Genomic DNA, 25,583 nt, shown 5'->3' with positions numbered 1-25,583 from the left:
CGAGCTGCCTATGGCCCGCTCACGTTCCCGGACCCGTCGTGGAACAGTAGAAGAGGCCACTGTCCGGTGTGTGCGTTGGCCATCGCATCCCCCTGTCCGACGTGGTCGACTACCGCGCCGGTGCCGGTGCCGGCATCACCCGGCCGCCCCGAGTTCAGCGTGAGCAGGGCGTTGGCGCTGTACCGATCCTGGGTGTCCTGTATGGCATTTGTCCAGTCGTGCCACGGATTGGCGGGCGCCGCGGGATGCCCCATCAACGACGTCTGTGCGGGCCAGCTATCCGTCGTCTGGCCGGCGACGTGCTGCGTGGCTTGCGACGCAAAGGCGACCAATGGGTTCTGTGCTGCGGCCGCCTGATTCATCGCGCCGGTGTGGTTGGGCCCCGCAGCTGCTGTTGCGGCAGACGCTGCCGCATATAGATACTGGGTCCCGTCGGCGGAATCGACTGTCCCGTTTCCGTTGTTGTTGAGAGCGGTTCCCCCGTTCGCTTGGTCACCGTAGCCGAGAGGCGGATAAGGAGCGGTCGAGCCCGCCACTCCGCCATCGTAATACGCGTTGCCGTTGGTCGGACCAGCGCTTCGCTGTTCGGAGGAGCCGACCATTCCTACACTGGCCGGCAGCAGCGGATTGCCCGGGTCTTCTACTTGTTGCTTCGGTTTCGCCGATGTTGGATACGAATCCGGCTGCTGTTTGACGGAGGCTTCGCCGGCTGGGGAGCCCGGCTTGCGGCCCATGTCTTGCTCGATCCAGCTGATAGTTCGCTCGATGATGCCGCTAATCTCGGTGGCTAGACGATCGCCGGTGCCTAGGCCCGTGTCAGTATACTAAGTGCAAAAAAGTAACTGGTGGGTGTGGCAAGAACTTACCCTGGAGCCTCCCGATTTCCCTAATGATGCCGAGCCAAAGCGACATATCCTCACGGAGAGCGGCAACCTCGGCCGCCGTCGTCTCGAAACGTCGCTGCCAGTGCGCCACCAGAGCCGAGAACATGGCGGCGATGTACACCGCCTGCTGGTACCACGTTGTGTCCAGTGACTTGAGCTTGTACAGGGACCCAACCACCTTGAGCAGCTTTCGAGCGGCGTCCTCGCAGATCCTGGTGTTCTCGGCACAGATCTTGGGGTCGTCTGTCAGGCAGACGGAAGGGTGTCGTAGACACAGGGTGAACTCCAGGCAGAAGGCCTGGGTATAGAGAGCAAAGACCCGATTGCCCGGTTGGCACTTCTCCACTCGGAGCTCGTCCGGGAGCCCGTCCAAGAGATTGCGCAGGGCCTCCTCGAGCTGGCTGACCACCTGGACGTACTTGCTCGGGTCGCGACGCACACTGTAAAGTTTGGAATACATCTCGATGAACAAGGGCGTCATCTTGAACGCAATCAGTCCCGCATGGTAGCTGCAGTGACCAATCTTGGACGGATCCAGAATGCCTTCCTCCCCGATGAATTCGTCGTCGATGGCGATCGGGAACTCGACGTCGAACTCTTCGACGGAAATGGGCATGGGCCGCCCGAGCCGTCCGTTCAGCGTGCACAGGATGGCCAGGATGGCCCACCAGACCCTCTTGCACACTTCGTTCTCGAGTGTCGTACCGCCGGCCGGTATCTTGGCGGCCCTGTGCAGGTTCATCTCGATGGCCCTGCCGAAAGCGTAGCTCGAGACGGCCAAAGAGCACTCGGGCTTGGGGAAGTTGCGGGTATGCGAGGCGATGATGGCGAGGGCCTGGACGGCGGTCACCGACTGAGAGGTGGCAAGATCGAAGAACTTGCTCAGGCTCCAGTGGTAATGCTTGTTGGAGAGGTCGTTGAGCTGGGCGTGCTTCTCGGGCTCCTCTCGATTCCTGACGCCGTACTGAAAATAGATGGTGGCGAGGACCATGTGGACAATGACCAGCTCCGGCACCGTTGGCTTAAACGTCGGGTCGTCGTAGATGCGTGTTAACTGTCGGACATTAGCGCGGGGCACGACGCGGCCGAAGGGGCTGGAAGCCTTACAAGCTGCATGAAGGAGGGCTTGTGCAGGATTGGGAGGAACGGATGGATCATGAGGAAGTACCACTCGGCGTAACGGAATGCCTCCATCTTGGGGGGCAGTTCCACATTGGTCAGCGGAGGGTTGATGTTGAGGGCGGACTGGAGGTAAGCCATGACCGATTTGTTGTAGAGCGGCGACCCGATGGGCGTGCCGGGAGCGGGCTCGTCCATGTCAGGGGCGTCGAAACAGGTAATGTCGATATTGGTCCCGAGGATGGACAGCGTCGTCCCCTTGATAGAACTCAGGGGTTCGCTGTCCGACGAGACGCCCAGGTAGCTGTCTCTCGGCCTGGACGCGAGGGTCGACCACGGCGGTTGGGCACCGCTGTTATTTTGCGACTTTTTCTGGCTGTTCTTGACCCACACCAAGCCGACTTGCTGCCATTGCTCCTTGGAAGACGGATCTTGAACCGGGTTGCCAAGGTGGTCGAAACTGACTCCCGGAGGGTAGGTGGTGGTATACCCCGGCCACTGCCACGGCCGTACTTCGACGCCGTGGTTCTCCAGCAGCTTCTCGAGCTCGCGGATGTGGACGAGCATGGCACCTTTCTCGCGTTCGAGCTGTTGCAGATAGCCCCTCCGCTCGGTGCGGCCAGTGACGCGGTCGGTGACATAACACTCGAGGTTTTGGGTGGCGCAATGCGAGCAGCCTTCCGGGAGGGCGTCACAGCGAATCTTGCGGACCTACGCGGAGCAACAACAAAGTCAGTCTCGGGCGGGTGCTTGCAAACTTGGAATGGAATCGAGGCGCGCGACATGCTCACCTTGCATCGGTCGCATGCCTGCCCCGTGCGCGTGTACGACTGCAGTTTGCTCTTGACAACGTTGGAGAACTCCTCGGGCCCGCGCTCGAGACGCGCCAGCTTCACCTTGGGCGCAGGGGCCGCCGAGTCGGCTGACCCGTCGCCGGCGTCGCTAGGCCGCTTGGGCGGACGGGGTTGGGGCATGGTGTCTCGGCGACGGGGCAGGACCCGGTGCGCTTCCAGCTTTCTGGCGATGTCGTGCCGCGCCAACACGGGCGGCAGGGCTTGAAGAGAGAAGAGACCCTTGAACTGCAGTCGTGGCGGCGATTCAACGCACGATGCAAAAGCGCTTGAAAGCCACCCGTGCCCCCGTGCTTGACCGGGTCAAGGATCCGGTGTTGAACGGAACGGAGGTTGCCGATGTTCGATGAACGGGGGGAGATGATTGCCGGCCCCAGATCCAGATGTTCAGGGGCGACTGAATCCGCCCGATTCAATGCAGCAATGCAGCGCGTCTCCAGAGTGTCGGGATTTCCTAAGCTCGGCGCGGCATCGGCAGCACACAGTGTGATTAGCAGATGCCTGAAACGATTCATATGCAAAGTACCCTTGCGTTGCAGGGGTTGGCACCACCGCTCCAAGGGCGTGTTCGCAAGGCGGGCTCACGACGATGTATGTGCATATATATTTTGTTGCGTTACCTAGTACGGGCCAGTGAAAGGACACGCTTATTCAACTTCAGTTGGTGGTCAATTCTCCAGGAGATTCAAACCGCAAGGGGATGATCGATGCCCTGGCTGGGTACACTACGAATTGGAGAAAAGGTTAAGGTGGCCCACAAGCGGCCAGCTCCACCACTCCTGCAGCTGCGAACCCCACCATTGCAGGCAGGGCTGTCAACGGCCAACCCCGCGCTGCCCCTCGAACCGGGCACTGGACAAGTCTTGCAAGTGTCGGGCTTATTATTATCGGACGATCTTGTCGGCTTCCGCGGCCGCTAGGCTTGACGCCGCGATCTAACGTTATTTACTGTAGATCCTTCCTTACGGCCGCATACGACGAGCATAACGCCGAGGCCACGACTCTTTGGAAACAGGACAACCGCAGATATGGCTCTCGAAAAGCTCGAGCTGGAACACATTCCCTCGAGCTGCCTGATCTATGCCGCCTTCTTTCGTGACGTGTCAAATGCCGACTTCCTTCACGCGCAACTCCTCTCTCGGAACAGCGAATTCGAGTACGCCTTTATTGATGCCTCGTCGGTCATTTCCCGACTACACCTCCTCTCGGCCATCTACAGCGCCGTCAACGTCTTGCTGGACGGGACACTACGAACACCCAATGTTCACTCGGAGATTGTGGTCTCGTTCAATGCCAACAATAACGTACTTCCCTCTGTTCCGCGCCCGAGTGCCTCGATTTATGCTAACCTAGCCCCAGATCGCAGACGCTTATCGGAGATGGGGTATCACTCCCGGCAAGACAAAAGACCTGATAGTGGTCAAGGTCGTGCCACCGTCGAATGCACAAGATGGAGACTCGGCACCAATACAAACGCAACAGGCCATCTGGGATCACCTGAGTCAGCATGTCCACGGAGAGCCGACACCTTTAACAGATGCCGAGCTTGCTCAAACTACCGATTGGCCCAAGGTGCGCAAGTATTACCGTCTCAACGGCGTCCCGGCGCTAGACCGAATTTCCGACGAGCAGGAGAAGCGGAGGCAGAGCGAGAGGTTGGCAATCATGGGGATGGCGTTGCGGGGGTTATGAGAATCGGGCTACTGGCTGCGATGTTGGAACTGGCCTCATATGAGGGGGACAGAAAGTCTCACCAACAAGGCAGCCTGAGGCTAGTGACCTCCCTTCCAACCCGCGCTCGATACGAGAGATCCGGCTTGCCACAGCCGTGACTTTGCGCGGCACCGGGAGGTTCTCTGGAGACGAAGGCCGCGGAGTATAGGTGCAAGGACCATAGACTGAGGATTAGATGTGTCGCCACTCGATGTCGACCGCAGCTCTCCTTATGCCACACTACAAACGTGGAGAACTGTCAAAATCTCGCTTTGAGGGTGTGGTGCTCGGTTTGGGAAAGTCATGGATATCCAAAATGGTTCCGCACACGGCAGCAATCCGTACCAGAACCGTGGTTAATGGATTGAACCGGTCTCATTAAGCTTGCTAGAAAAAAAATAGAATAGCCCTCCGTGGACGCTAAGAGTCGTGATGGCACCAGAAGTCAACCAAAGTATCGCTCCCCCCCCAAACTCCTGCCCCCGAAGCCTTCTTCGCGTGCAGTGTTACCCCAATTCAGCACTTCAAGTGGATAACCCAAACGCCTTCTTGACCCTCCGCATCAGTTCGGCCCGCATGGCGTCGCGCCCGGCTCGTGTCCTCTGCACCGCGTCTCGGTTCTCGTGGGCTCTCCGCAGCAGATACTTCATGCATTCGCCCGTCGACCCCCAGACGAGGTACTTGTAGGCACGGGGGGTCTTGTCCCCGGCACCTCTCATCACCAGCTCGCAGCTGACCTCGTCCGCCATGCCCTGCAACTGAGCAAATGCCACGTCCACGCACTCGGCACTCCCCTCAGAGAGGATTGCCTGCGCCCTAAGCACAGACTCGCGGTTGTGCGTAGCCAGAACCACGCTCACATTGGGGAACGCCGCATCTTCGTCGCGCTCACTCTGCGGCCTGAGCTGGTCGTTCCACCGTCTCCGCAGGAGCGCCTCGGCAAGGCCGTCATACGCCATGTCCGTGTCCGCCTTGGTATCGTGGATGAGATGCCGCGGATCAGAGCCCAGGTAGGCGCCCCGGACGAGCTTGACGCCCAGCGCAAACCCACCCTCACGCGCAGCAGCAAGGTGCCGGCTGAGCGTCGAGGGCGTTGCCTTCAGATAGGCCTGGTAAGTCCCGTAGACGACGGCGCTATTGGCGGTGTTGAACTTGCGCATGTATTCGAGGGACCAATCGTCGATACCCGGCTGGAGGGCCTGCTGCTCGGCATCGAAGAGCAGGCGGACGCCACGGTCAGCGGCCAGGCGGCAGATGGCGTCAATAGCGCTCGACAGGGCCTCGGATGGCGGCAGGCGCTTGGAAAGGGCATAGAGGGCCTGTCGGCCGGCGCCCGTGAACTTGAGCGCGACAAAGTCGCCCGGGGAAGCGAGCATCACCGTTTCCATCGTTCCTTTGGCCCACGGGGTGATTTCATTTCGCACACATTCGTCGGCCACGGCGCCGCTGCTACACGACGTGAGATCCTTCATTTGCGCTTCGCTAAGAACTACCTCCCTGGCATGGCCCAGAATGACGCCGGCGAAACCGATCCCCTTGAGCGACTCGATAGTCCGTCGTACTTCAGCCGCGTTCTCGCCGGCGCAAAACTGGGCATAGAATGTCTTTTTGAGAAAGAAGCGGAGGATGGGATTCCTGTCCGGGTTGAGCAGCGGCCGCGTAGTGTTGGCGAGGGCAGACATCACAGCCAGCGAGGGCGGCAGCAGTAGCGGCGAGGACGAGACCGTGGTCGTCATGAGCGACCGCAGAACGTTGGCCAACGGCAGCACAGCTAGCGGTGCAGGCCGGCCCATCTTGGATGATTGATGCTCATGCGTCGGAGAGGGCAAGTCGCCTGCACCTATCCTAAACTGACCGGTTTGAGAGGGCTGGTTGGAGGACGAGTGTAATGACCGTGACGATGACGATGCTGGCCTTGTCTCTGATAGAGCAGACCGTTGCGAATTTGAGACAGCAGCATAAATGGGAGGAGGAAAAGCCTTCCTGGCAGGTATGATCGCCGTGGAGGTCGACTTTGCGTTCATTACGTGACATGGTGAAAGAAGCCCAGGTATGGGCCCGGGGAACCGCGCCATCGCGTGAAATTTAAAGTGCTGTCTTGTTTGTTGCTCGGTGCGGTTCCTTGAATGAACTCGGGGCGGTGCGTAGTGGAGACCGTCAAGATGATTGCAGTCTATATGCCAGGGAGAGAGGGCTCGGAAATTGGTAACTGCATTACCAGCTGGTGCTCCAATTGATGGGACGAACGGCGAAGATATAATCGATCAACAGCTTGCTCCTCGGCCTTTCCCTCCTGCCGGTGTCGCACATCCCAATGGCCCCGGCTGCCGAACGCACCAGAATCCACCAATCTACGGAGGGATTGCGGGACAGCATTGACTGTCAACGTGAGTCCAGAACGTCCCTCTATCGTGGCTGGCGATGCGCCCGATGATGTTATCGCCAGGTCCCATTATCGGAAAACCGTAGATAGCCGCGCTGGTGGGGCGCCCGCTATCTGCCGGCATCGCACCGCAGCCCCACGACGAGTGTTCGGAGCTCCAAAGAACCATTTGGGCGGGGCTTGCCAAGCGGCCTAGCACAGCGTCAAGAAAAAAAAAAACGCTTTAGGGCGGTAAAATGGATCCAGGCTTCATCAAGAGCAAATCCCCCCAGCTAAGCAACGCAGGGGAAGCTGCAGCGTGGCTTGGTGTCATCAATTTCAATCCCACCTCGAAACTTCGAGCAGAGTCCCTTGTTTGCGGTTGATGTCGGCGACGTCTGTCGCGGTGGTCAGGTGACCCGCTATCGGCGCCGAATGAATTGTGGGGGTTTCTTCAAGATGCGTCGTCCCTCTCTTTGGACATGCTCGTAACGTTATACCGATTGGCTCTTTGTTTGGGCTGGCCGAAAAGGCGGTACTTCGGCGTAGGAGAGGCCACCCCCCCCCCCCCCCCCCAGCACATCCGGTCCACCCGACGGACCAGGGCGTCGCGAGACAAGGCCAGATGCCCGTTATTGCATTTTAGGGTCTTCTCGTCGGGGGTACCCCAATCGCTGTCTAACCCAGTCGACATATCTGATGGGGCGGCCTCTTACTATGCCCAAGATGTCCTGCAGGCCTCCGTATACAAACCCAGCGACGAGGGCGGCTTTTGTAGTTCGAGCCGTCATCGGCAACGAGAAGCGATCTGCACCAGGGCCATGACGTTAGCAACAATCCGACACCCACGCCCGAAACAGAGCTGGTAGCATACTCCAAAGACTGAAACCCCCCGCTACAGTGACGCAGGATGTTATTGTATTGAGCACGTCGGCGGTTCCGCGGTACGAATCAAACATCTGCTCGATGCCAAACATGGCCGTTGTCCAGAACGACACTCTCAACCCCATCCGGATGCCCTCGCGTATTCCTCTGTACGCCATGTGGTAGTTCTTGCTCTTGTGGTACAAGTACCAGCCGGTAGTGGTCGTGGGCAGCTTGTGCGCATGCTCGGCGCGGAACTGCAAGCCGGCCATCTTCCCGCCATTCGCCGTGCCGAGAGTGAACCCAGCCAAGAACGACAGAACCGACGCCATCGGAATCCGCAAAGGGGCGGGAAGGGAGAGGCGAGCGTTTCGGTAGAGCTGGTCGACCTCCGCCCTGGACAGCGGCGGAGGCTCGTTACGCCGCGCATGTGCATGCGAGGCGGCGTTGTCGTCTGTCGCAGCCATCGTGTCGTTTGCGACTGAGCGGTGCTGTTGAGAACGGCAAAAGGGGACCAAAGATTCAAAGGCCCTTCAAAGAAGTCGCACCGCCAGTGAGAAGTGTTCGTGTTGCCTTGAGAGGTCGAATCCAGTCCGTCTCGCTGTCAGTCGCGTGCAGTGTCGAAAATGGGATTTCGGGTCCGCGACGGATGGTCCAAGCTTCATTGCAGCTTGTGTACGGAGTAACTAACTAATCCCTACCCTTAAAAAGTTCCTTGTAGCGTGGTTCAGCGGGTCCAAACGTCGACGCCTCCCTCCCTCCAATCTTGGCATATCTAGGCGTCCATGCGCATCGCCAACATCACCTTTGGTTGGAGACCTCTACCGGAATCCGTTCTCTTCACTCGTTCAATTAGGAAATACTCCGATTAACGCATATCATAATGGCAAGTATTACGCTTCTGTTGACCCGAGCCGGGTCGCTCGGCCGATAATTGACTTACTAACCACTTCTCGCTCGCCGTGACCAGCCTCCCAATGCGAAGACTGTCGAGGACCCCGAACTTACGGTCCGCCTGAAGTACGGCATGCATACCATCTTTCTCATAGCTATGGCAGACTGGTCGTTTTCCCGTCTTACCGCCGAGCTACTCTCGATTCTCCGAGACCGCTATCCCAACGGCTTGAACAGCTCGACCAACCCCGCCGAGTCGCAGGTAACGCCTGTACCAGCCAATGACAGCGATATCAAAGTAGCATACGCACTTCCAAAGAACCCCAATGATCTGAATCAAGGATGGAGGACCATCAAGGCAACAGAGACCGACACAATCGGCAAGAAGGGGCTGACGGACATGTGCTCTGTTGCCTTCACCTTTCTGGATTCCGACGCAGACGAGGCTAGCGCCCAGTTTGTGGTGGAAGTTCCGATTATTGAGGAAGATGAGGAATAAGACTTGTGAATACTCCAAGCGGCGTCTTGTCTGGTTTTCCATTGCGTCTCTCATGAGAGTAAGGCGCGTGGAGCATTCTGGGATTGGCGTTGACCATGATATAAGATACCCGGAGCCAGGTGTTACCCAAGGGGACAGTCCGATACCCTAATGGGCCTCCAATCAGTGCTGGCTCCAAAAAGCTTGAAAATTCTTGTAAATTTTGCGTGGCTGAAGCCATCGGTAAAAGCAAACCTCCACCGCCAAGGCCAATGCTTTGGGACGCAATTTATGATGCCCAGACCAAAGGCGGACAGGAGCGCAGAATCAGGCTTAGTAAGCATGAGAGTGAAGGTCATCTGTTCACCGTGAAAAAGCTACGTGATACGTTGTACACATTGCAACTGATCTGTCTGGAAGCCGATCCCAGGATTACGACGGGGCTTGGTGGCGAGCGAGGTTCTTGGTTTCGATTGGCTCTCATACAGCCATTTATAAGTTTAAGATAGAGCCTAGGTGTGGCAGCTTCGGTAAAAAGGTTGTGTAGTGTAGTGGTTATCACTCTGGATTTTGACGAAGGTGTCGAAATTTCCAGAAACCCCGGTTCGAACCCGGGCACGACCTCTTTTTTGCCTCATTTGGGCAGCTCCAACCACTGGCCTCGGAAAGTCCGTGGCCACTTAACGACATCTGTGCTTGCCCAACCGAATTCATGAATCACAAATGCGTCCCAAATTATGGAACATACCGTCCAGCATGCGCTTCGGTCTTTTGAGCGAGCGTTACCTTAGCTACGTGTAGGTTTGGTCAATTCGCGAACGTTGCAAACCCTCGATGGCTTCAACCATTCGTGTTCTAACTTCTGCATCTTCCTGTGAGGCATATTTGATTTGGTATGAATAAACAGCCCAACAATACCTCCATGTGCTTCTGAACTGGCAACCCACCAAAGCATCCACCAAATATTTTGTGTGACCCGCAGTAACATGATGAGAGGGCAAAGAAGAGAGGAAGAAAAGAAAGAAACGATCAGTCCATAAATAGAGTAGCAAATTTATGCGTAGAGAGGCCTCGTAGCAAACGTAAGGAATGTTATACCGGCGTATAGCCATGGGAGCGTTTCATTTTCTTCTCGGCTTTGCCGCGTATCACTCCGGCGAGATGCGTATTTCATACGCATGGTCACTTAGGACGGCAAGGGCTTGGAGGCCCAACCCAGCTGCTGCTTGTCGCCGTCAAAGACGACAAAGGCAGCCTTGAGAGCAACGTCTCCAAAGATGGAGAACCCGATCCCCGTATTCGCCTGGATCCCACCAAAACATGTAATGCCGCTCGAGTCGGTTGCCGCATATCTCACGTAATCCCCGGGCACGGTAATCGTGCTGTTGCTGTCGCCGATCCCGAAGGCAAAGTCTGGGACTGACCCGCTGCAGGGCAGGGTGTAGCCACCCTGAATGCTGTCGTACTTTGCGCCGCTGATGTGGCCGTAGTAGGCCGAGACCACAGAACTGGGCAGAAGAAACAGGGACGTACCCGTGTCCGCAATGCCTTGAATCGTGGTGCTCTTGAAGCTTCCGGAACCAACCGCGTATCCCGGTGACGTCCACGCCCAGAACCCGTCGCTGCTGTCTACGGGCATGTATGTGATTTCGCCGGTGTAGGCACCGGGGTCAATGTAACCAAAGTTGAAGTACCCGGCTGCTCGCATCGCCTTGTCAGCCTCAGGTCCGAAGGAGGGATCTTTGTTGCTGGTGCGTGGTGGAGTCACTTACGAGCGCTGGCTTTGAGGTCGGCTGTAAAGATAGGGGCGTCGAGGTCGGCCTTAGCATTATCGAAGAACGTCTTTTGTGGCACGGGCTGGACAGTATTGATGGAACTGAAGCCAAGGCCAAGGAGGCCGTCGTTATTGGGGTCCGAAGTGAACTCATCCGATACCCTCCTCGCAATCTCGACGGCCTGGGACGGAACTGTCAATCCACCGACGGTGACTGCATCGGTGTACACATCGCCACTCGAGGAGCTGCCGTCTCCGTAGGAGATCTGCCAAGAGTAGCCCTGCAGCTTCCGGGCCGTGGAACTCTCGTTCGGGTCGTATATGGTCTGCCCCTGCACATCGCTGGACCTGGTCTCTGAGCTAAACACCCAGAGGTCACTGGATCCCGTGTCGAAATCGAGGTTGAGAACTTGCGGAGGAGTGCCGATGGAAACCGGTGTCAGGTACTCGACATCGTTTGCCTCGGGATTCGTCTCGGTGCTGCCGTTCGATCGCTTGCGTGTGTCGGCTCGGAAGCGGGCCACTGCTTCTCTAAGATCATGCGGCAGAGGAACGCCGTACTTGTGGTAGATTCGGGCGAGCTGGACCGGCCCATTTGGGACGAAGTTTGGGTTGCGCACCTGCTTCAAGGACAGGGTGCCCGACCCAAAGCTCGTCGGGGTACTGGAAGATCGGGGCAAGACACCGGCACAAACTTCGACTGCGCAGGTGGCAGCAACGAGAGCTGGGGTGAGATGCATAATGTCAAATGACTTGATCCTTTGTTAGGCAGCAATGGCTCGAGAACGTTGTTGAAGACTCCGAAAATTCAAAGGAACCAGACTGCAACTGAAAGACGAAAGGTGCCACACCCCCTCGTTGGTATACGCAGCAGAGCACATTCAGTCTTCGAGCTCGACTCTGGCAGGCTGCATGCAGAAAGTCAAGATGATGGAATCCTTTTCTGAGTTGACACGAATGGGACAAGCAGGCCGATGGAAAGCACCGACAATACGAATAATGCAACCGCTACTTGCCAGGAATCAAAGTGCGGCAACCACGAACGGCTCAAGGAAATAGCATTGCAAGCACAAAACCAGCAACTCGCTGCCGTCGGCCTGGAATACCGGACCTGCCGAATAAATAAGACACATATCGGACCTGCTGCGTTTGCAAGCAGCTATACATTCTTCAGATATTCCGCAGCAACACTGCGTTTCGCCCCTTGACAAATGCAAGTCATACGAAGAACGCGCAGCGATTTAATATCTGGCGCTTACTACAATTGCGTCAAAGCTGTACCACTGGACAAGTATGAAACGCAGATGGAAGACTCAAACAACAGAAGGAGGCTATGCAGCAGTGGCTTCAAAGGCTCAACAAAGTACCTTATAGACTACCTAAGAGGACAAAAGAGCGCGATATATGGACACAAGAAATGGCCAATGTGTTTAGCCAGCGTTGCACGTTGCTCTTGATGCTTGTGGAGCATGCGAGAGAAGTTTGCACGCTTCTGATACCTAACTAGCTTACAGATGTCAAGGTTCATCAATCCTGGGAACCCGGCACTCTGGGCAACCCGGCGGCCCGGGGCACAATCTGCTGCATAAGTGTCTATCCATGAACTATAATACGATGTGTATGGGCATCGGCGTGGCGTGCATCACCGTTGCATTTCCTCCCTGGCAAAATCACCAGCTGCAACCCTGAACCAGCATCTGCAAGTGCATCTACTGGGGTGAATAAAGTGCTAGGACGGGCAGCCGACCGAAGGGACTAGGGCAACATCACACCAGGAAGGTCGGGAGATGTTACACAGTAAAGAATGCCATGTAGGCGAAATGGCCGAGAAGATCTACTTCCTCCATTCTGCAGCCAACCGTTGAAGCACCATGATGCCAAAAAGGCAACAGACACTACTCTGACCCGGTGTGGCTCGTTGCGCGACCGAGAACGCGCGTGTCAAGTTTTACTTGCTATGTATCGTGGGGGCAACCCGTTGTGTGGTCACGCCGAGAGAGGTGCGCCTGCTTCCACCAGTCACCCTCTCTGAACAGGACCAAGGAACAGAGGAAGCTAGAAGTCGAGGAGTTTGAACCGTCTGCTTCCATACACAACCAGAAGTTCTTACTATTGGACCGGTAACCGTGATATGACGTGGAATGGACTAAATAAGTTGAGATGGTATTAGAAAAATTCCTCTGTAATTAGTTAGTGCGGACAGAAAGATGATGCCGCCTCGGAAATTGCAGAGAACGGCGTACTGAATAGCCGTTCCCAGCCTCGGCTGAACGGCACTTTCATAGCAGCAACAGCTTGGTCTCGCGATCTCCGTAAAATGCTCGAGCGGTGTTGGAAGCTGACGAAGATGACTAGACACGCACGCGACGAAGGACGCAGCACACAGGGGTGGTGTTAGCGCGGACGCCCTGGCTCGGCCATGCAGTTACTAACGTTACTGATAGCTCTCCCGGAGGGGTGGCTAGCGTGCGGGCTGTTGCAGGAACGGCAGGAGACAAGCCTTTTGCGGCTTGGCAGCGCTTGTCTCGACTTGGTAAGGCTGGAGTGGGCAAGTGGGGCGGAAGGGAGCTTTTCATGGTAGAGCGTTCCCAGAGAGATGTCAGGCTTTTAAAACCAGGGTTTGCACACAATGAGGGCATTGCTGCGGCTCGTGAAGCGCGTGAAAACACTCGATGACAGACCCTGTCAGTGCCTCCTTCAGCGGGCCCAATTGCCAGAGGGTTATCTTGTCGCCGCCGTCTTGGTCGTCTCGATATCTTACAACACGAGCGTGCCTCGCTCGCGGCGCCGCATGATTGGGCCCCGACCATACTAGGCCCCTTTCCGGGATTGGCAGGTGCTTGGTGTTTGGTGTTGGCTGTGGCCGGGATGTAGTGTATATGGAGTTGTACGAGCACACGACAGGCCACCAAACCTGCTAACGGTCACGCGAAGCTGCATTTTGCTAGCCATGATGGGATGCTGGCTGAAGGAAGCTCTTCAACGCGCTAGTTATTGCCTGCGGACTGATCCTGAGGGAGTGGCTCCGCAAGCGGGCAGGTGTTGGTTGTGGTAGAAGACGTGAGCCAACTGGCTCTGTTGCTGGCGGCGATAACTATCGCTCGAACTGATCCTTGTTCGGAGTAGTATAGTGCATACGCCCATACGTACTGCAAAATCAGTCTGGAGGCCTAGAAAGTCTGGAAGGCAACCCCCACACCTTTTGTGGTTGTTGCGGGACGGGCCCGAGACAATGTCGAGCGATCTCAGATCCTCGAGGCTCGACTGCTGCAAAGCATGTTGCACGCCACCACGCTGCCTGCGTGTATCCAAAGGATTGCGCCTCCAAGAATTGATTGAACCGGCGGCCGATCCATGCAGCAGTCCTCATGTCTGGCCGCCTCCACTACTCTGGGAGGAACCACCAGGTTGTTCCGTGCACAGACAGGCCAAACTCAAGGGCCCTGTGCCAAGCCGGTGCATTAGTGTGCGACGGGAGCGAAGTTGGGCCAGTGGGGTTTCGAGGTACGGTCAGCCATCCTGGCGACTAGTGAAGGACCGTTGAGTACCTGCCTATTTTTGGAGATGAGAAGACGCGGTTGGCAATCCAGAACCCCTAGAGTTTCCGGGGAGGTGAGCCTCACCGGGTCGACAGCAGTTCTAGGTGCCGAGGCTCGGGCGAATTTGGCCTACCTACCTTATCAGTCGCTAATAATCGCCGTTGTCGTTGCCTCTGTCGCACGACGGCAGCCTCGATCTCCCGTCACTGTACGGACTATGGTATTGGGTACACACCCTTCGAGTCTTTGACCCTTTCAAAGGAGTCATAAAATGACAATATTCGACCGGTTACGGAAGCAGATCCGATTGCGGTGGGTCTGCGATCTTGGGAAGTCCAAGTCGTGGACGAAGTAATTCGCAGTCCTTGTCCGTTGTTCGCCGTTTCAGCAAATGGCGGGGGCGGGCACAGCCAAGCGAATCCTCCGACTGCCTGCTGTTCCCGGCATGGTGGCTTCTGCAGGCGGGAACTGGCAACCTGCCCTCTTGGATAACGTGCCCCAAAGGGCCAGCCAATCATGCCTCGCGATTGGTCGACCCTCGATGTTTGCCCGCAGCATACCTCGGAGCACTTGCTGATCGTTTTGCCTCCCGGGTCATCATTCACTTAACTCAGAACACAATGCATATATCGATCCGTGGGTGCGTTGGTTGATCGAAGTAGGGCCTCAGGAGGCCGTGTGTCGTAATAGGGCAAAGACTGCAGCCGAACAACAGCATGGAGAAGCAGCAAAAAGTTTGACAGGGCCTGCGCATCGATATTCCAATACGGAGTAATTCGTACATACATACCTTCCTTATTACCTGCATACACTACGTTTGAGAACGTCCACGAACTCGCCCATTCAAGGCTAAACCAACCCCACATTATCGATGGACAGGACTTGCCAGATCAGCTTCATTTGATAGAGTGTCATGAATGCAGGAAGCAGCGCAGACGCGCGCCGAGACCGCATGCCCACATAGCTCCCGGAGGCCAGAGACGGTCCACTTTTTGTCTTTACATAGAGAAATGACACGCTTTCGACCTGCCTATTTTGGGCGTGTCCTCGTCGCTCCGGCGAATCATCGAATGGCCGGCCGTTCTGAATGCCAATCGGCTAGTTTGCTCCACCCCAGCCGGGGCGTGTTGGCTGCGGTGCGCCAGGGAGCAAGAACCCGCGGCAGAGCGTTTCCATCCCATCTGGCGTTCCTTCCTTATCACGCTCCCGGGGGAAGGGGGAAAATGGAGCAGCACATGGCAGCGCAAGGGCGCGCTTCCCCGACTGGCAATGGAAACCGGATAAGCGCATGACAGAAACCACATTCTGCTTCCGGTTCGGCCTTCTACCGCACTTGGCAGCTGGTCTCGAGTAAGACAACCGCGGACTCGACCGGCGCATTACTTTAAATACATCGTCCGCTGCACGCCAGCGCGCTCTACTCCTTCCCGTTCTTTCCTTTCCCGCTTTACATCCCAAGACTCTTCCGGTTTCGTCAATCGCGCCCTCGCCAAACCCAGGCAGGGAGTCCTGCCTCACTGGTGGTTTTGCACGCCCCGAGAGCGACATCCACACGGATATTCACCGCCCACAATGACGGAGAAGAAGTCCTTCGAGGCCACCGCGGCCACCGGCGCGGTGCGCCCGTTCGCCGAGAGCCAGCCGCCCGTCGAAGATGCCACCGAGCTCAAGACGCACGACGTCTCGGTCGAGAAGGCCCCCACCGACGTTGAGGAGGTCGATGAGGAGGACCTGTACCGCCCGCTGGCCATGGATCCCTCAATTCCGCACGAGGAGAACCCGCTCACCTTCCGGGCCGTCTTCACCGGCTGTGTCTTGGGCTCGCTTGTCTGCGCCTCCAACCTCTACCTCGGTGAGTGACTTCCCCCCTCCCTTCCAATTCCCCCCCCCCCCCCCCCCCCCCCCCCCACCCCCCCCCCCCCCCCCCCCCGCCCACCCCCACCCGGGATCGAGCCCCGAACTTGGCAGCCCACGAGCGTGACGGCAGCTTGGCCAGGAGCGAGCCCGCGCTGACTCTCCACCAGGTCTGAAGACGGGTTTCACATTCAGCGCCAACATGTTCGGCGCCATCTTCGGTTACGGTGTTCTGAAGCTGCTCGACAAGACGGCCGGCAAGCTCCCCATAATCGGCGGCATGTTTGGTCCCCAAGAGAACTCGATCGTTCAGGCCGCCGCCACCGGCGCCGGCGGCACTGGCGGTATCTTCGTCGCTGCGATTCCCGCCATGTACCAGCTTGGTGTCATGGACCCGGGTCATTCCCCCAAGGATGACATCGGCATCATTTTCACCATCACCCTCGTCACCTCCTTCATTGGCCTCTTTTACGTCACGCCGCTCCGCCGCTTCTTCATTATCCAGGTCGCCCGGGAGCTAAAGCTCATGTTCCCGACCGCGACGGCCGTTGCCCTGACGATCCGATCCATGCACGCCGGTGCCGCGGGCAGCATCGACGCCCTCAAGAAGCTCAAGTGCCTCGCTGTCTGCTTCTTTGGTGCCCTTATCCACCGCGTCTCTTCCTACTACGCGGTCGGCATCCTTTACGACTGGCACGTCTTCACCTGGATTCACATCTGGAGCGGCTACAAGAGCTGGGCCATGAATATCGAGTCCTGGGGCTGGTATATGGAGTGGACGCCCGCCTTCATCGGCTCCGGCATCCTGATTGGCCTCAACCCCGCCATCTCCATGTTCATCGGCTCTCTCACCGCCTGGGCCATCATCGGGCCCGCTCTGGTCCACTACGGCGAGTGCATCGGTATCGACCTGAGCGACGGCGATCCCAAGTGGAACGGCTACTACACTTTCGCCAGCCTTAGCAACCTCGGCAAGCAGACACCCTCCCCGCGTTACTGGCTCCTCTGGCCCGGCGTCATGGTCATGGTGTGCTGCTCCATGGCCGAGCTGTTCGTTCAGTACAAGGCCATCTGGGCAGGCGCCAAGTCGATCTGGAACCAGACCTGTGCGGGCATCAACAGCACGCTGGTTGCGCGCGGCAAGTCGAGCGCTTTCTTTGAGAAGCATGGCGCCGTCCAGGCCAAGAATGAGGACATTGTCGAGGATCCCTTCCCGCCCAAGGAGCAGGTCAAGACGTGGATGTGGGCCCTGGGCCTGCTCGTCGCCCTCGTCATCGGCATGATCATCTTCCACTTCCAGTGGGACACCCACCCGGGCCTGACCGTCCTTGCCATCGTGCTCGCCTTCCTCTTCTCCTTCCTCGCCATCCAGATTGGTGCTGTGACCGACAATACGCCGCTCACGGCCGCCTCCAAGGCGTCGCAGCTCATCTTTGGCGGCGCCACCAACAGCGGCTACACGATCCAGCACGCCCAAAAGATCAACCTCGTTGCCGGCGCTCTGGCTTCGGGCGGTGCCGACATGGCCACCTCGCTGGTCAGCGACTTCCGTACTGGCTTCCTGATCGGCACCTCCCCCATCAAGCAGTGGATCGCCCAGGCCATTGGCGCCTTCTGCTCCGTCTGGCTCGGCCCGGGCCTCTTTGTGCTCTTCACGTCGGCCTACCCCTGCATCTGGTCCCCTAACCAGGAGGATCGCGCCAAGTGCCCCTTCCTCGTCCCCTCCGTGTCGGCCTGGGCCGCCGTCGCGCAGGCCGTCACCGACCCCAACGTCTCCATCCCACTCAAGAGCGGCATCTTTGCCATCGTCATGGGCGTCGTCTCCATCATCCAGGTCGTGATCCGCCACTTCTACCTGGTCGGCGACCGCGCCAAGTACCGCGCCTGGCTGCCCAACTGGGGTGCCATCGCTCTGTCCTGGGTTATCCCTGCCCCCGTGTTTGCCAACGCTGCGCTGCTCGGTGCCATCATTGCCGCCCTCTGGAGGAAGTACAGCATGAGGACCTGGGATATCTACGGCTATGCCGTCGCTGCTGGTAAGTCCCCTTTTGGTTTCCCCGGAACTCGAGTGTTTCTACGTGACTAACCGGTTTTTTCCCCCTCTCTCCAGGTTTCATTGCCGGCGAGGGTCTTGGCGGTGTCGTCGGTGCCATTCTCACGCTTGCCAATGTTGATGGCAGCGTCAAGGGCACCAACGTGGCCTGCCCGATGAATTCGTGCTAGTTATGGGGCGGCGGTCTTACCTGGTAATTATTGCCACCAGGGGACCAAGCCAAGCCCTACCTGGGGAGAGTTTTTTGTGTTCTTTTATTTACTGGTTGTTTTTTAGGCACGTTCATGGATGATACCGCGATACCAATGAGATAGGGCAGGATGCCGAGTAATGACTACACGATGCCTTCTGCATATCTTGATATAACACTGCACATTATGTGAGAGGGGCATGCATAACATTGGCTTTTATGCAAGGAACGGTACGCAGTGAGGAAAGATGGACGTAGTCACCCAGTTCGCCAGTCACTTTACAGCTCTAGAAATGTAGATGGATGACGAGTGCAAGCAGCAGAAAATACTGCTGGGAATACGATCGTTGTGTAATATCAGATGATGGATAACCAGCACAAAGAGGCTCAAAAAATACATTACTCCCGCGTTTCCTAGTAACCCAAGGGGGGAGGGGTCCTGTCCCTTTAAGCCACCACCTCGGCCTGGCGAGCGTGGGGCCCATCCTTCTCCTTCTCCTTGGCGTCCTCGTCCACGGTCAGCGACTTGCTCGATTCGTCGGTGACGCCGAACAGCTTGTCCATGGCCTCGAGCGACACGCCCTTAGTCTCGGGCACGAAGAACCAGACAAAGACGAACATGGAGAAGCAGAAGCTGCCAAAGAGGAGGTATGTTCTGCGGTAGTTAGCTCCACCCGTCGGTGTCTTGCGTGTTAAAGGCGGGAAGAGGAGGCAAAAGATGAAAAAGACATATATATATATATATATATATATATAAGGGACTCACCCGTATCCACCTTCGCCCATGGTGACGATCATGACGGGCACGGTGCGAGCGACGACAAAGTTAAAGAGCCACTGGGTGGCGGCCGCGTACGCCACGTTGAGCGAGCGCAGTCGGGCGGCGGGGATCTCACTGGCGTAGATCCAGCAGGCGGGGCCCCAGCCGAATTGGAAGAAGCTGGAGGAGGAGGAGGAGGAGACAGAGACGTTAGTGAATGACGGTCCCTAATTTTTTTTTTCCCTTCATCCTTTTTCTTCTCTTCTCTTCTCTTCTCTTCTTTGCATTTTTGCACACGAGACGAAAAATGCAAGGTGGTGGGAAGGAGGAAGGGAGCAAAACGGGAGGGAGAGGGGGGAAAAAAAAAAGAGGGAAAACTCACGCTGCAAAGAGGAAGATGCAGACGAGGGCAAAGTAGCCGGCGGGCGGGACGGAATCGCCCTCCTTGGGCGGGGCGATGCGGACGTAGAGGCCAATGTAGAACATGGCGAGACCCTGAGCGATGGAGGTCCAGAGCAGGCTGCGGCGGCGGCCGAGGGAGTCGGCCATGAAGAGCAGGAAGATGATGCAGCTGGTGACCTTGACGATGCCGTAGACGCCGGTGCTGAAGAGCGAGGTGGAGGTGCCGGTCAGGCCGAGGTTCTTGAAGATGGTGGGCGCGTACGTGTTGATGGCGTTGGTGCCCGTCATCTGCTGGCAGATCATGAGGAAGATGCTGATGAGGACGCGGCGGCGGTTGCCGGCGATGGTCCACATCTCGCGCTGCAGGTTCCAGAAGCTGGCGTCGCCGATGAGCTGGCGCTCGTGCTCGAGCTGGGCGACGATCTCCTGGAACTCGTCCCGGATGTACGGGTGGTCGGGCGGCAGGTTGCGGATGCGCGACAGGACCCGCTTGGTCTCCTCCCAGCGGTCCCGGCGGGCCAGCCAGCGGGGCGATTCCTGGCAGAGCAGCATGCACAGGCACAGCAGCGCGGCCGGGAGCGCCTGGATGGCGAGCGGGAAGACGTACATGATCTTGGTCGTCGGGAAGTGGATGCTGACCGAGTAGTTGATCCAGAAGGCGATCATGCCGCCCGTCACGATGAAGAGCTGGTACAGGCCGGTGAGCAGGCCGCGGATCGCCCGCGGCGCGTTCTCGGACACGTAGATGGGGTTGATGGTGCTGGCCGCGCCGACGCCGGCGCCCGCGATGAAGCGACCGGCGTACATGGGGCCCAGGTTGCCGCTGGCGGCGGCCTGCATGATGATGCCGATGATGATGATCAGGGAGACGCCGATGAGGCACCACTTTCGCCCGAACCGATCCGTCATGGGAGAGGCGACCAGGGCGCCGAGGAAACAGCCGGCTTGGAGAGTCGAGACGATGTTGGCCGACAGGTTGGCCGAGGCCTGCGACTTCGGATCACCAAGATTGAAGTCCCGGATGAACGGCGGCAGGACGATGACGCCGCCGATGACGGACGAGTCCCAACCGAAGGACATGGCGCCGAAGCATGCCTGCGAATGAGGGTAAAAAAATATACATAAAAAAACCCAGACGTCAGCGACGGTGATCTTGATAAAGAAATGCTCGGCCCCCGTCCGCAGTACGACTTACCGAGCAGGCGAGCAAGTAGACACGCCAGCCGTAGATCTCGGGCGGATCCGAGGCCATGGCCTCGTTCCGCACGATCTTTTGCAATATCTTGGTCGACAGCCCCATGGTGGTGAAACCTGTCCCTGTCGATGTGTTGCGACGAGAAGGGAAGGGTGTGTGTATCAAGATCCGGAGGGGGAGTCTTCTTCAACGCTCTGAAGAGACGGCGGCGGGAGGGAGGAAGACGGGACCCCAGATTGCGCCGGGACTCGGACTCAGATGAGTGAGACGCTGGCAGGTAAGCAATCCGGGCCTTTTTGTAGTCGCACTGCTCTTCTCCCGCGATATCAGACAAGGGGGATTCGTGCGGGCAAACGGGCCCGCTGTCACCCCCTTCGGGACGCTGGTCCCTGATTGGGCTGATTGGGGGTCCCAGGTCTCGATCCCGGACCGGCTCCATCTGTGATCCTACCCCAGCGGGTGCGGAGACGGAGAAAGGCTCGCCAACCTTGCCTTTTTGCAAACAAATGGCTGGGGCAGATCGGCCTCAAGGTAGCATTGGTAGCATTGGTAGCAGTGGTAGCATTGGACCGGCGTCCTGGTTGAAAGTGACCTCTGCTGCCGTCTCTCGTTGCCTTGCCACGCTAGGACGGATGCTTCCCAGTGCAGGCGAGGTCCCAGCGGCCCCAAGTCCCGCCCTTTTTTTTTTCCACCAAATGGAGGCGTTGGCCCGGGGGGGGGGGGGAGCTCACCTGCAGCAGGTTAACGGTTTTCCTCTTTCCTGCCCGCCAAGACGGCGACCATGACCTGCAGCGCTCGGGTTTGCAACGGAGTACTCCGTACGTATGTACGTATGTATGTACAGTAGTACCTCGTCGTAATGGGCGTTGGATGCGGTCTTCCCCCAACCAGAGAGGGGGGAGCTCTCACGTTCCCCGGTAGGCACTTGACGCGCGTAGTAATGCATTATCTCGCAGCAGGCAGTCTGTACTCTGTACTACTACTCCCGTACACAGTACAGTACACCAACATGCTGGTGAACGCCCGGTGTCGCTGTTGGCCCATGGATCCGTATTAGCCTATTCGTATCGTGTGGAGCAGAACCGGGGCGGAAAAGTTGGGGTCGCTTGGGGCGAAAGGCGGGGGCGGGGACGAACTGGGGAAGATGAGCATGGAGAAACAAGGCGCCAAGAATGTGTCTCTCTGACAACTCTCTTTTCTCCGCCTGGCACCCTCGTCATCTTTTTGCTCGTCTTGATGTTGCTGTTCGGCGTCCCGGTATGTTTCACGAGGATCGTTGGAAGCCCGTATCTTTCGGACGAGAGCGTGTGATGAATCAACTCGCCCTCTCTTGTATCTCTCTCGCAAAACGGTTGGCTCCCTCGGCAGTGTGTGCTGTCCGACTCCAGCGTATACTACTACTACCTCCGTACGGGGTCTGCTCCCTTGCCCAACCAAGCATTTGCCGTGCACGCCCTTCCCCAAAGTGACCAGCACGGGTCTGATGCAAGAGTTGGCGGCCCTCCCACACTGCCGGGGCCGTGGGCGTCTCCATTTGCCAGGTGATGATCCCTGTCGTGGAACTCATTGCCCGTTTCCAGACAGCATTTCTCCACGAATCAGGGGCCATCACGGGGCCCGGTCCATTAGCCGCCCTAGATCACCAACTCGGAGTGGAGACTGGCGAGTGAAAAGGAAAGACAGACGGATCGTTGCATGGTTGCCCGGTACTCGTGAGGCTCTCAAGAGCTCTCTCGCCGCAGCCCGCAGCTGCCATCTTTTGCTACGTGCGCACGTGTTGATCGGTCCCGAATCCCCGGGAGGCCTTGTTGTGCACACGTACTGTACATACATATCTGGGGCTCCATCGAATAGATTGATGCAGGTTGTCCCGTCTCTAAGACCGGCGCCAAGATGCTCTCGCAACCCACGGCCACGGTGCTTGGCCGAGATGCTGCGCGGCGGCGTCAGTTCAACATCAACTGCTACGCGTTCCAGCAGGATGCCATAGTGACCTTCAACGGGTGGCAGTATGCCTGCTTTTATTCTTTCCGCCAATCAGATTCGTCGGACGCGGCCGGAGAGCCTCTCTATGTCCATGTCGCCAGGAGGCAGCTGCCCGGAGGCGATTGGGAGGTCCTGGTGCTAGACGACTACGCCCAGACGACGGATGATGGTCACAACACGGTCCAGATAGGCATCTCCCCCGTGGACGGCGTCATCCATCTGTCCTTTGACCACCACTGCGATGTGTGAGCAGGCCAACAACGGGTTGCCAAACCAGAATTGAAGCGGGACTGATGGACAAGGACTGACCGACCGGGGCGCCCCCAGCTTGAAATACCGCTCCTCGGCTCCCGAGGTAGCTACGCGACCGGGCGACTTCGATTGGAGGGCCTCGCTCTTCACGCCGACGCTCCATGCCCTCCCCGGCCTGCCGACGAGCCACCCCCCGTTCCGAGACGTGACGTACCCGCGCTTCTTCGGGACCCTGGGCGGCCACCTGTTCTGCTCGTTCCGCGACGGCAAGGCCGGGCTCGGCAACGACCACCTGTACCTGTACGAGCCGGCCGAGAAGCGGTTCGCGTACGTGGGACGCCACCTCACCGGCATCCAGAGCAACCCGTACGTTCACGGGATGGACTGGCGCGACGGCAGGCTGCACGTCACGTGGGTGTACCGCGGCTTCGTGTACTACGACGGCTGGGACGACCCGCTCGACACCAAGCACAAGCAGCAGGCCGGGCCCAACGGCGCCGAGAACAACCACGACATGTGCTACGCGTACAGCGACGACATGGGGTATACATGGCGGAACGGCGCCGGCACCGTCATTGCCCGCCTGCGCGAGGGCGAGACCATCACCAACGACGCCGAGGGAATTGTCGCCTTTGAGATCCCCAAGCACTCGGGCCTCACGAACCAGGAGGCCCAGACGGTCGATCAAGAGGGCGGCGTCCACGTGTTGAACAGAGACACTCTGGACGGGGGAGAACAAGACCGTGCCGTGTGGAGACACTACTACCGGTCGCCGGAGGGTGAGTCCTTCCCCAGACCCCGAACCTCCCCTGGCGCCGTGACGGGGACGGGAGCGCAGACTAACCGCCTCTTTTTTTTCCCGACTTTTCGCTACCTAGGGACCTGGTCACGACGGCCGATACGACCCGTCACGGGGAGCGCTCGTGGACGGCTGGCGATCAGCAAGACGGGCGACCTGTACATTTTGCTCCCCAACTTTGCCGCCTCGGAGCTGCAGATTCTCAGGGCGTCCAGGGCGGGCGGGTACGCCAACTACGAGGAGGTCTGGAAAGGCGGCAAGCTGACCGGAGAGCCGCTGGTTGACGCCACGAGACTGGAGCATGACAACGTCCTGTCGGTGCTGGTGCTGGCTGAGGAAGAGGATCCCGCGCGCGGGCGGAATGTGGCGGTTCTCGACTTCCAGCTGTGAACCGCGCGCCCGACCGTACGCGAAGGCGGCGCCCGATGAGCGACGGAGTGCTCGGCGGTCCCCGGGGGGAAGAAGAGGGTGCGCTTCCTTTTCCATTCGTCAAACCGAGACCTCGTGCATGGGTACCTCTATGTATGTGTGCACTAGTGCATTGCAGGAGATGGGGTCGAATGGCTCAGAAAGAGTGGCGTCCGTGTGTTTCGCAGCGACTCTCAAGCTTGGCCGTGCCCGCGCGCCGTAACGCCACAGTCGTGAGTCTTACACAGTACAGCCTGCAGCAGCCACTGCCGTCGTGGCTTACCTTGTTCAGAGAGCGATCAGGTCACACTAGTTAATGCTCACGGTTAGAGGCGGGTCGGATCACCTGCGAATTTTTAATCGATCTTCCTTTGTGTGCGACGGCATCAGCAGCCGATCCGAAAAGTTGGGCCGCAATAACTCGACTCGTGTACGGATTACTCAGGAATTCCTGTACAATATACGCCGTAAACAGGAACGGGAATGCCTGGCTGCTGGGTGGCTTTCAGCTGGCCAAGGTGGGTTTTTTTTGCTGGGTTGTTGTGGTCGTTTGAACCTTTTTTTTCAGCTCTCCAGTTTTCAGGCCGCGGCTCCCTATTGGTTCGGGAGTGGGGGTCGGTACCATATTCTGGCCAGCGAAGCAGCGTTGGGAAGGATAAGCTTGGGCCTAATAACGTAACTACTCCGTAATTTCAGGTCGATAGGTTTCCTTGCAAGTCACGGGTTAGGGTTCTTCTCCGATTTCCTGGTGGGCTCCAACAGGGACTTGTTTCATTCTCAGCTGCCTTCGACCTGCTCCCGTCTGCTGCAAGCGGCGGCGACTGGGACTCGTCCTGCCAAGCGCAGCGATCGCAGAACCGGCGGCTCGAGGCTAGCCAGTTGTGGAAATACTTTGGCGATATTTTGGCGATGGGCCTTGTTTCAAGCCCTCCCGTTGCAATCATCGACTCGCAAGCTCCTCAAGCGATGCAAATCAATCACTGTGCAACCATCGGCCCGCCTTGCTCTGCGGAGCCGCGAACGAAGACACTAGTCCAGCATAACTATCTCCGTACATGCTACATAATGACACATGGCGCGACATAACAAGAAGAGCACGGCTCAGAGATGACTCTCTTATCTTGCACTTGCGCATTCAGCTCGACTCGTCTCGGGAACGGGCACCATCACTGCCACTTGAAGCCGAAGCCCTCGCCCCTCCACCCC

At 58.0% G+C, this 25,583-nt stretch overlaps 10 protein-coding genes and 1 non-coding gene across 11 annotated transcripts; 5 read left to right on the top strand and 6 right to left on the bottom strand.

The window, feature by feature from the left end:
- Positions 1 to 8: 8 nt before the first annotated feature.
- On the bottom strand, positions 9 to 2,977 carry P884DRAFT_209767 (fungal-specific transcription factor domain-containing protein; the record flags this gene model as incomplete). The annotated part of the gene is made up of 4 exons (XM_069438959.1): positions 9 to 805; positions 867 to 1,938; positions 1,992 to 2,714; positions 2,795 to 2,977. 4 exons carry the CDS (start codon positions 2,975 to 2,977, stop codon positions 9 to 11), a joined length of 2,775 nt encoding a protein of 924 aa, XP_069294398.1.
- Positions 2,978 to 3,657: 680 nt separating this feature from the next.
- P884DRAFT_230954 (kinase binding protein CGI-121-domain-containing protein) lies at positions 3,658 to 4,719 on the top strand. The gene is made up of 2 exons (XM_069439812.1): positions 3,658 to 4,158; positions 4,214 to 4,719. Exons 1-2 carry the CDS (start codon positions 3,883 to 3,885, stop codon positions 4,544 to 4,546), a joined length of 609 nt encoding a protein of 202 aa, XP_069294397.1. The 5' UTR covers positions 3,658 to 3,882; the 3' UTR covers positions 4,547 to 4,719.
- Positions 4,720 to 5,091: 372 nt separating this feature from the next.
- Positions 5,092 to 6,249, bottom strand: P884DRAFT_209759 (FAD-linked oxidoreductase-like protein; the record flags this gene model as incomplete). Its single annotated transcript, XM_069438957.1, has 1 exon — positions 5,092 to 6,249. The coding sequence occupies one exon, from the start codon at positions 6,247 to 6,249 to the stop codon at positions 5,092 to 5,094; it is 1,158 nt and encodes a 385-aa protein (XP_069294396.1).
- Positions 6,250 to 7,561: 1,312 nt separating this feature from the next.
- P884DRAFT_209692 (uncharacterized protein) lies at positions 7,562 to 8,260 on the bottom strand (the record flags this gene model as incomplete). The annotated part of the gene is made up of 2 exons (XM_069438952.1): positions 7,562 to 7,737; positions 7,804 to 8,260. 2 exons carry the CDS (start codon positions 8,258 to 8,260, stop codon positions 7,562 to 7,564), a joined length of 633 nt encoding a protein of 210 aa, XP_069294395.1.
- A 301-nt stretch (positions 8,261 to 8,561) lies between these two features.
- Positions 8,562 to 9,498, top strand: P884DRAFT_250475 (uncharacterized protein). The gene is made up of 2 exons (XM_069440645.1): positions 8,562 to 8,679; positions 8,764 to 9,498. Exons 1-2 carry the CDS (start codon positions 8,677 to 8,679, stop codon positions 9,184 to 9,186), a joined length of 426 nt encoding a protein of 141 aa, XP_069294394.1. The 5' UTR covers positions 8,562 to 8,676; the 3' UTR covers positions 9,187 to 9,498.
- A 204-nt stretch (positions 9,499 to 9,702) lies between these two features.
- On the top strand, positions 9,703 to 9,789 carry P884DRAFT_t159. The gene has a single exon. It is a non-coding gene; the product is annotated as a tRNA-Gln (tRNA).
- Positions 9,790 to 10,351: 562 nt separating this feature from the next.
- Positions 10,352 to 11,679, bottom strand: P884DRAFT_209681 (aspartic peptidase domain-containing protein; the record flags this gene model as incomplete). Its single annotated transcript, XM_069438951.1, has 2 exons — positions 10,352 to 10,863; positions 10,938 to 11,679. 2 exons carry the CDS (start codon positions 11,677 to 11,679, stop codon positions 10,352 to 10,354), a joined length of 1,254 nt encoding a protein of 417 aa, XP_069294393.1.
- Positions 11,680 to 13,926: 2,247 nt separating this feature from the next.
- Positions 13,927 to 14,457, bottom strand: P884DRAFT_280437 (uncharacterized protein; the record flags this gene model as incomplete). Its single annotated transcript, XM_069443435.1, has 4 exons — positions 13,927 to 14,033; positions 14,086 to 14,237; positions 14,281 to 14,324; positions 14,413 to 14,457. The coding sequence occupies 4 exons, from the start codon at positions 14,455 to 14,457 to the stop codon at positions 13,927 to 13,929; spliced, it is 348 nt and encodes a 115-aa protein (XP_069294392.1).
- A 1,237-nt stretch (positions 14,458 to 15,694) lies between these two features.
- P884DRAFT_287543 (OPT oligopeptide transporter protein-domain-containing protein) lies at positions 15,695 to 18,866 on the top strand. Its single transcript, XM_069443890.1, has 3 exons — positions 15,695 to 16,330; positions 16,503 to 18,368; positions 18,443 to 18,866. The coding sequence occupies exons 1-3, from the start codon at positions 16,051 to 16,053 to the stop codon at positions 18,553 to 18,555; spliced, it is 2,259 nt and encodes a 752-aa protein (XP_069294391.1). The 5' UTR covers positions 15,695 to 16,050; the 3' UTR covers positions 18,556 to 18,866.
- Positions 18,867 to 19,022: 156 nt separating this feature from the next.
- On the bottom strand, positions 19,023 to 21,037 carry P884DRAFT_280415 (MFS sugar transporter-like protein; the record flags this gene model as incomplete). The annotated part of the gene is made up of 4 exons (XM_069443434.1): positions 19,023 to 19,230; positions 19,342 to 19,515; positions 19,718 to 20,832; positions 20,933 to 21,037. 4 exons carry the CDS (start codon positions 21,035 to 21,037, stop codon positions 19,023 to 19,025), a joined length of 1,602 nt encoding a protein of 533 aa, XP_069294390.1.
- A 1,788-nt stretch (positions 21,038 to 22,825) lies between these two features.
- Positions 22,826 to 24,359, top strand: P884DRAFT_209703 (uncharacterized protein; the record flags this gene model as incomplete). The annotated part of the gene is made up of 3 exons (XM_069438953.1): positions 22,826 to 23,163; positions 23,246 to 23,949; positions 24,049 to 24,359. The coding sequence occupies 3 exons, from the start codon at positions 22,826 to 22,828 to the stop codon at positions 24,357 to 24,359; spliced, it is 1,353 nt and encodes a 450-aa protein (XP_069294389.1).
- Between the last annotated feature and the right edge of the window lie 1,224 nt (positions 24,360 to 25,583).

This window comes from Thermothelomyces heterothallicus, assembly GCF_042370625.1.
Source record: "Thermothelomyces heterothallicus CBS 202.75 unplaced genomic scaffold P884_scaffold_29, whole genome shotgun sequence".
Taxonomy (NCBI): Eukaryota; Fungi; Ascomycota; class Sordariomycetes; order Sordariales; family Chaetomiaceae; genus Thermothelomyces; species Thermothelomyces heterothallicus.
The sequence above is the reverse complement of the archived record's forward strand: the minus strand, read 5'-3'. Positions and strand labels throughout refer to the sequence as shown.

Coding starts and splice junctions, on each gene's coding strand:
- P884DRAFT_287543 (XM_069443890.1), top strand. CDS start 16,051: ATGACGGAGAAGAAGTCCTTCGAGGCCACCGCGGCCACCGGCGCGGTG. Junction 16,331..16,502: donor CGCCTCCAACCTCTACCTCG/GTGAGTGACTTC, acceptor ACTCTCCACCAG/GTCTGAAGACGGGTTTCACA. Junction 18,369..18,442: donor CGGCTATGCCGTCGCTGCTG/GTAAGTCCCCTT, acceptor CCCTCTCTCCAG/GTTTCATTGCCGGCGAGGGT.
- P884DRAFT_230954 (XM_069439812.1), top strand. CDS start 3,883: ATGGCTCTCGAAAAGCTCGAGCTGGAACACATTCCCTCGAGCTGCCTG. Junction 4,159..4,213: donor CGTTCAATGCCAACAATAAC/GTACTTCCCTCT, acceptor ACCTAGCCCCAG/ATCGCAGACGCTTATCGGAG.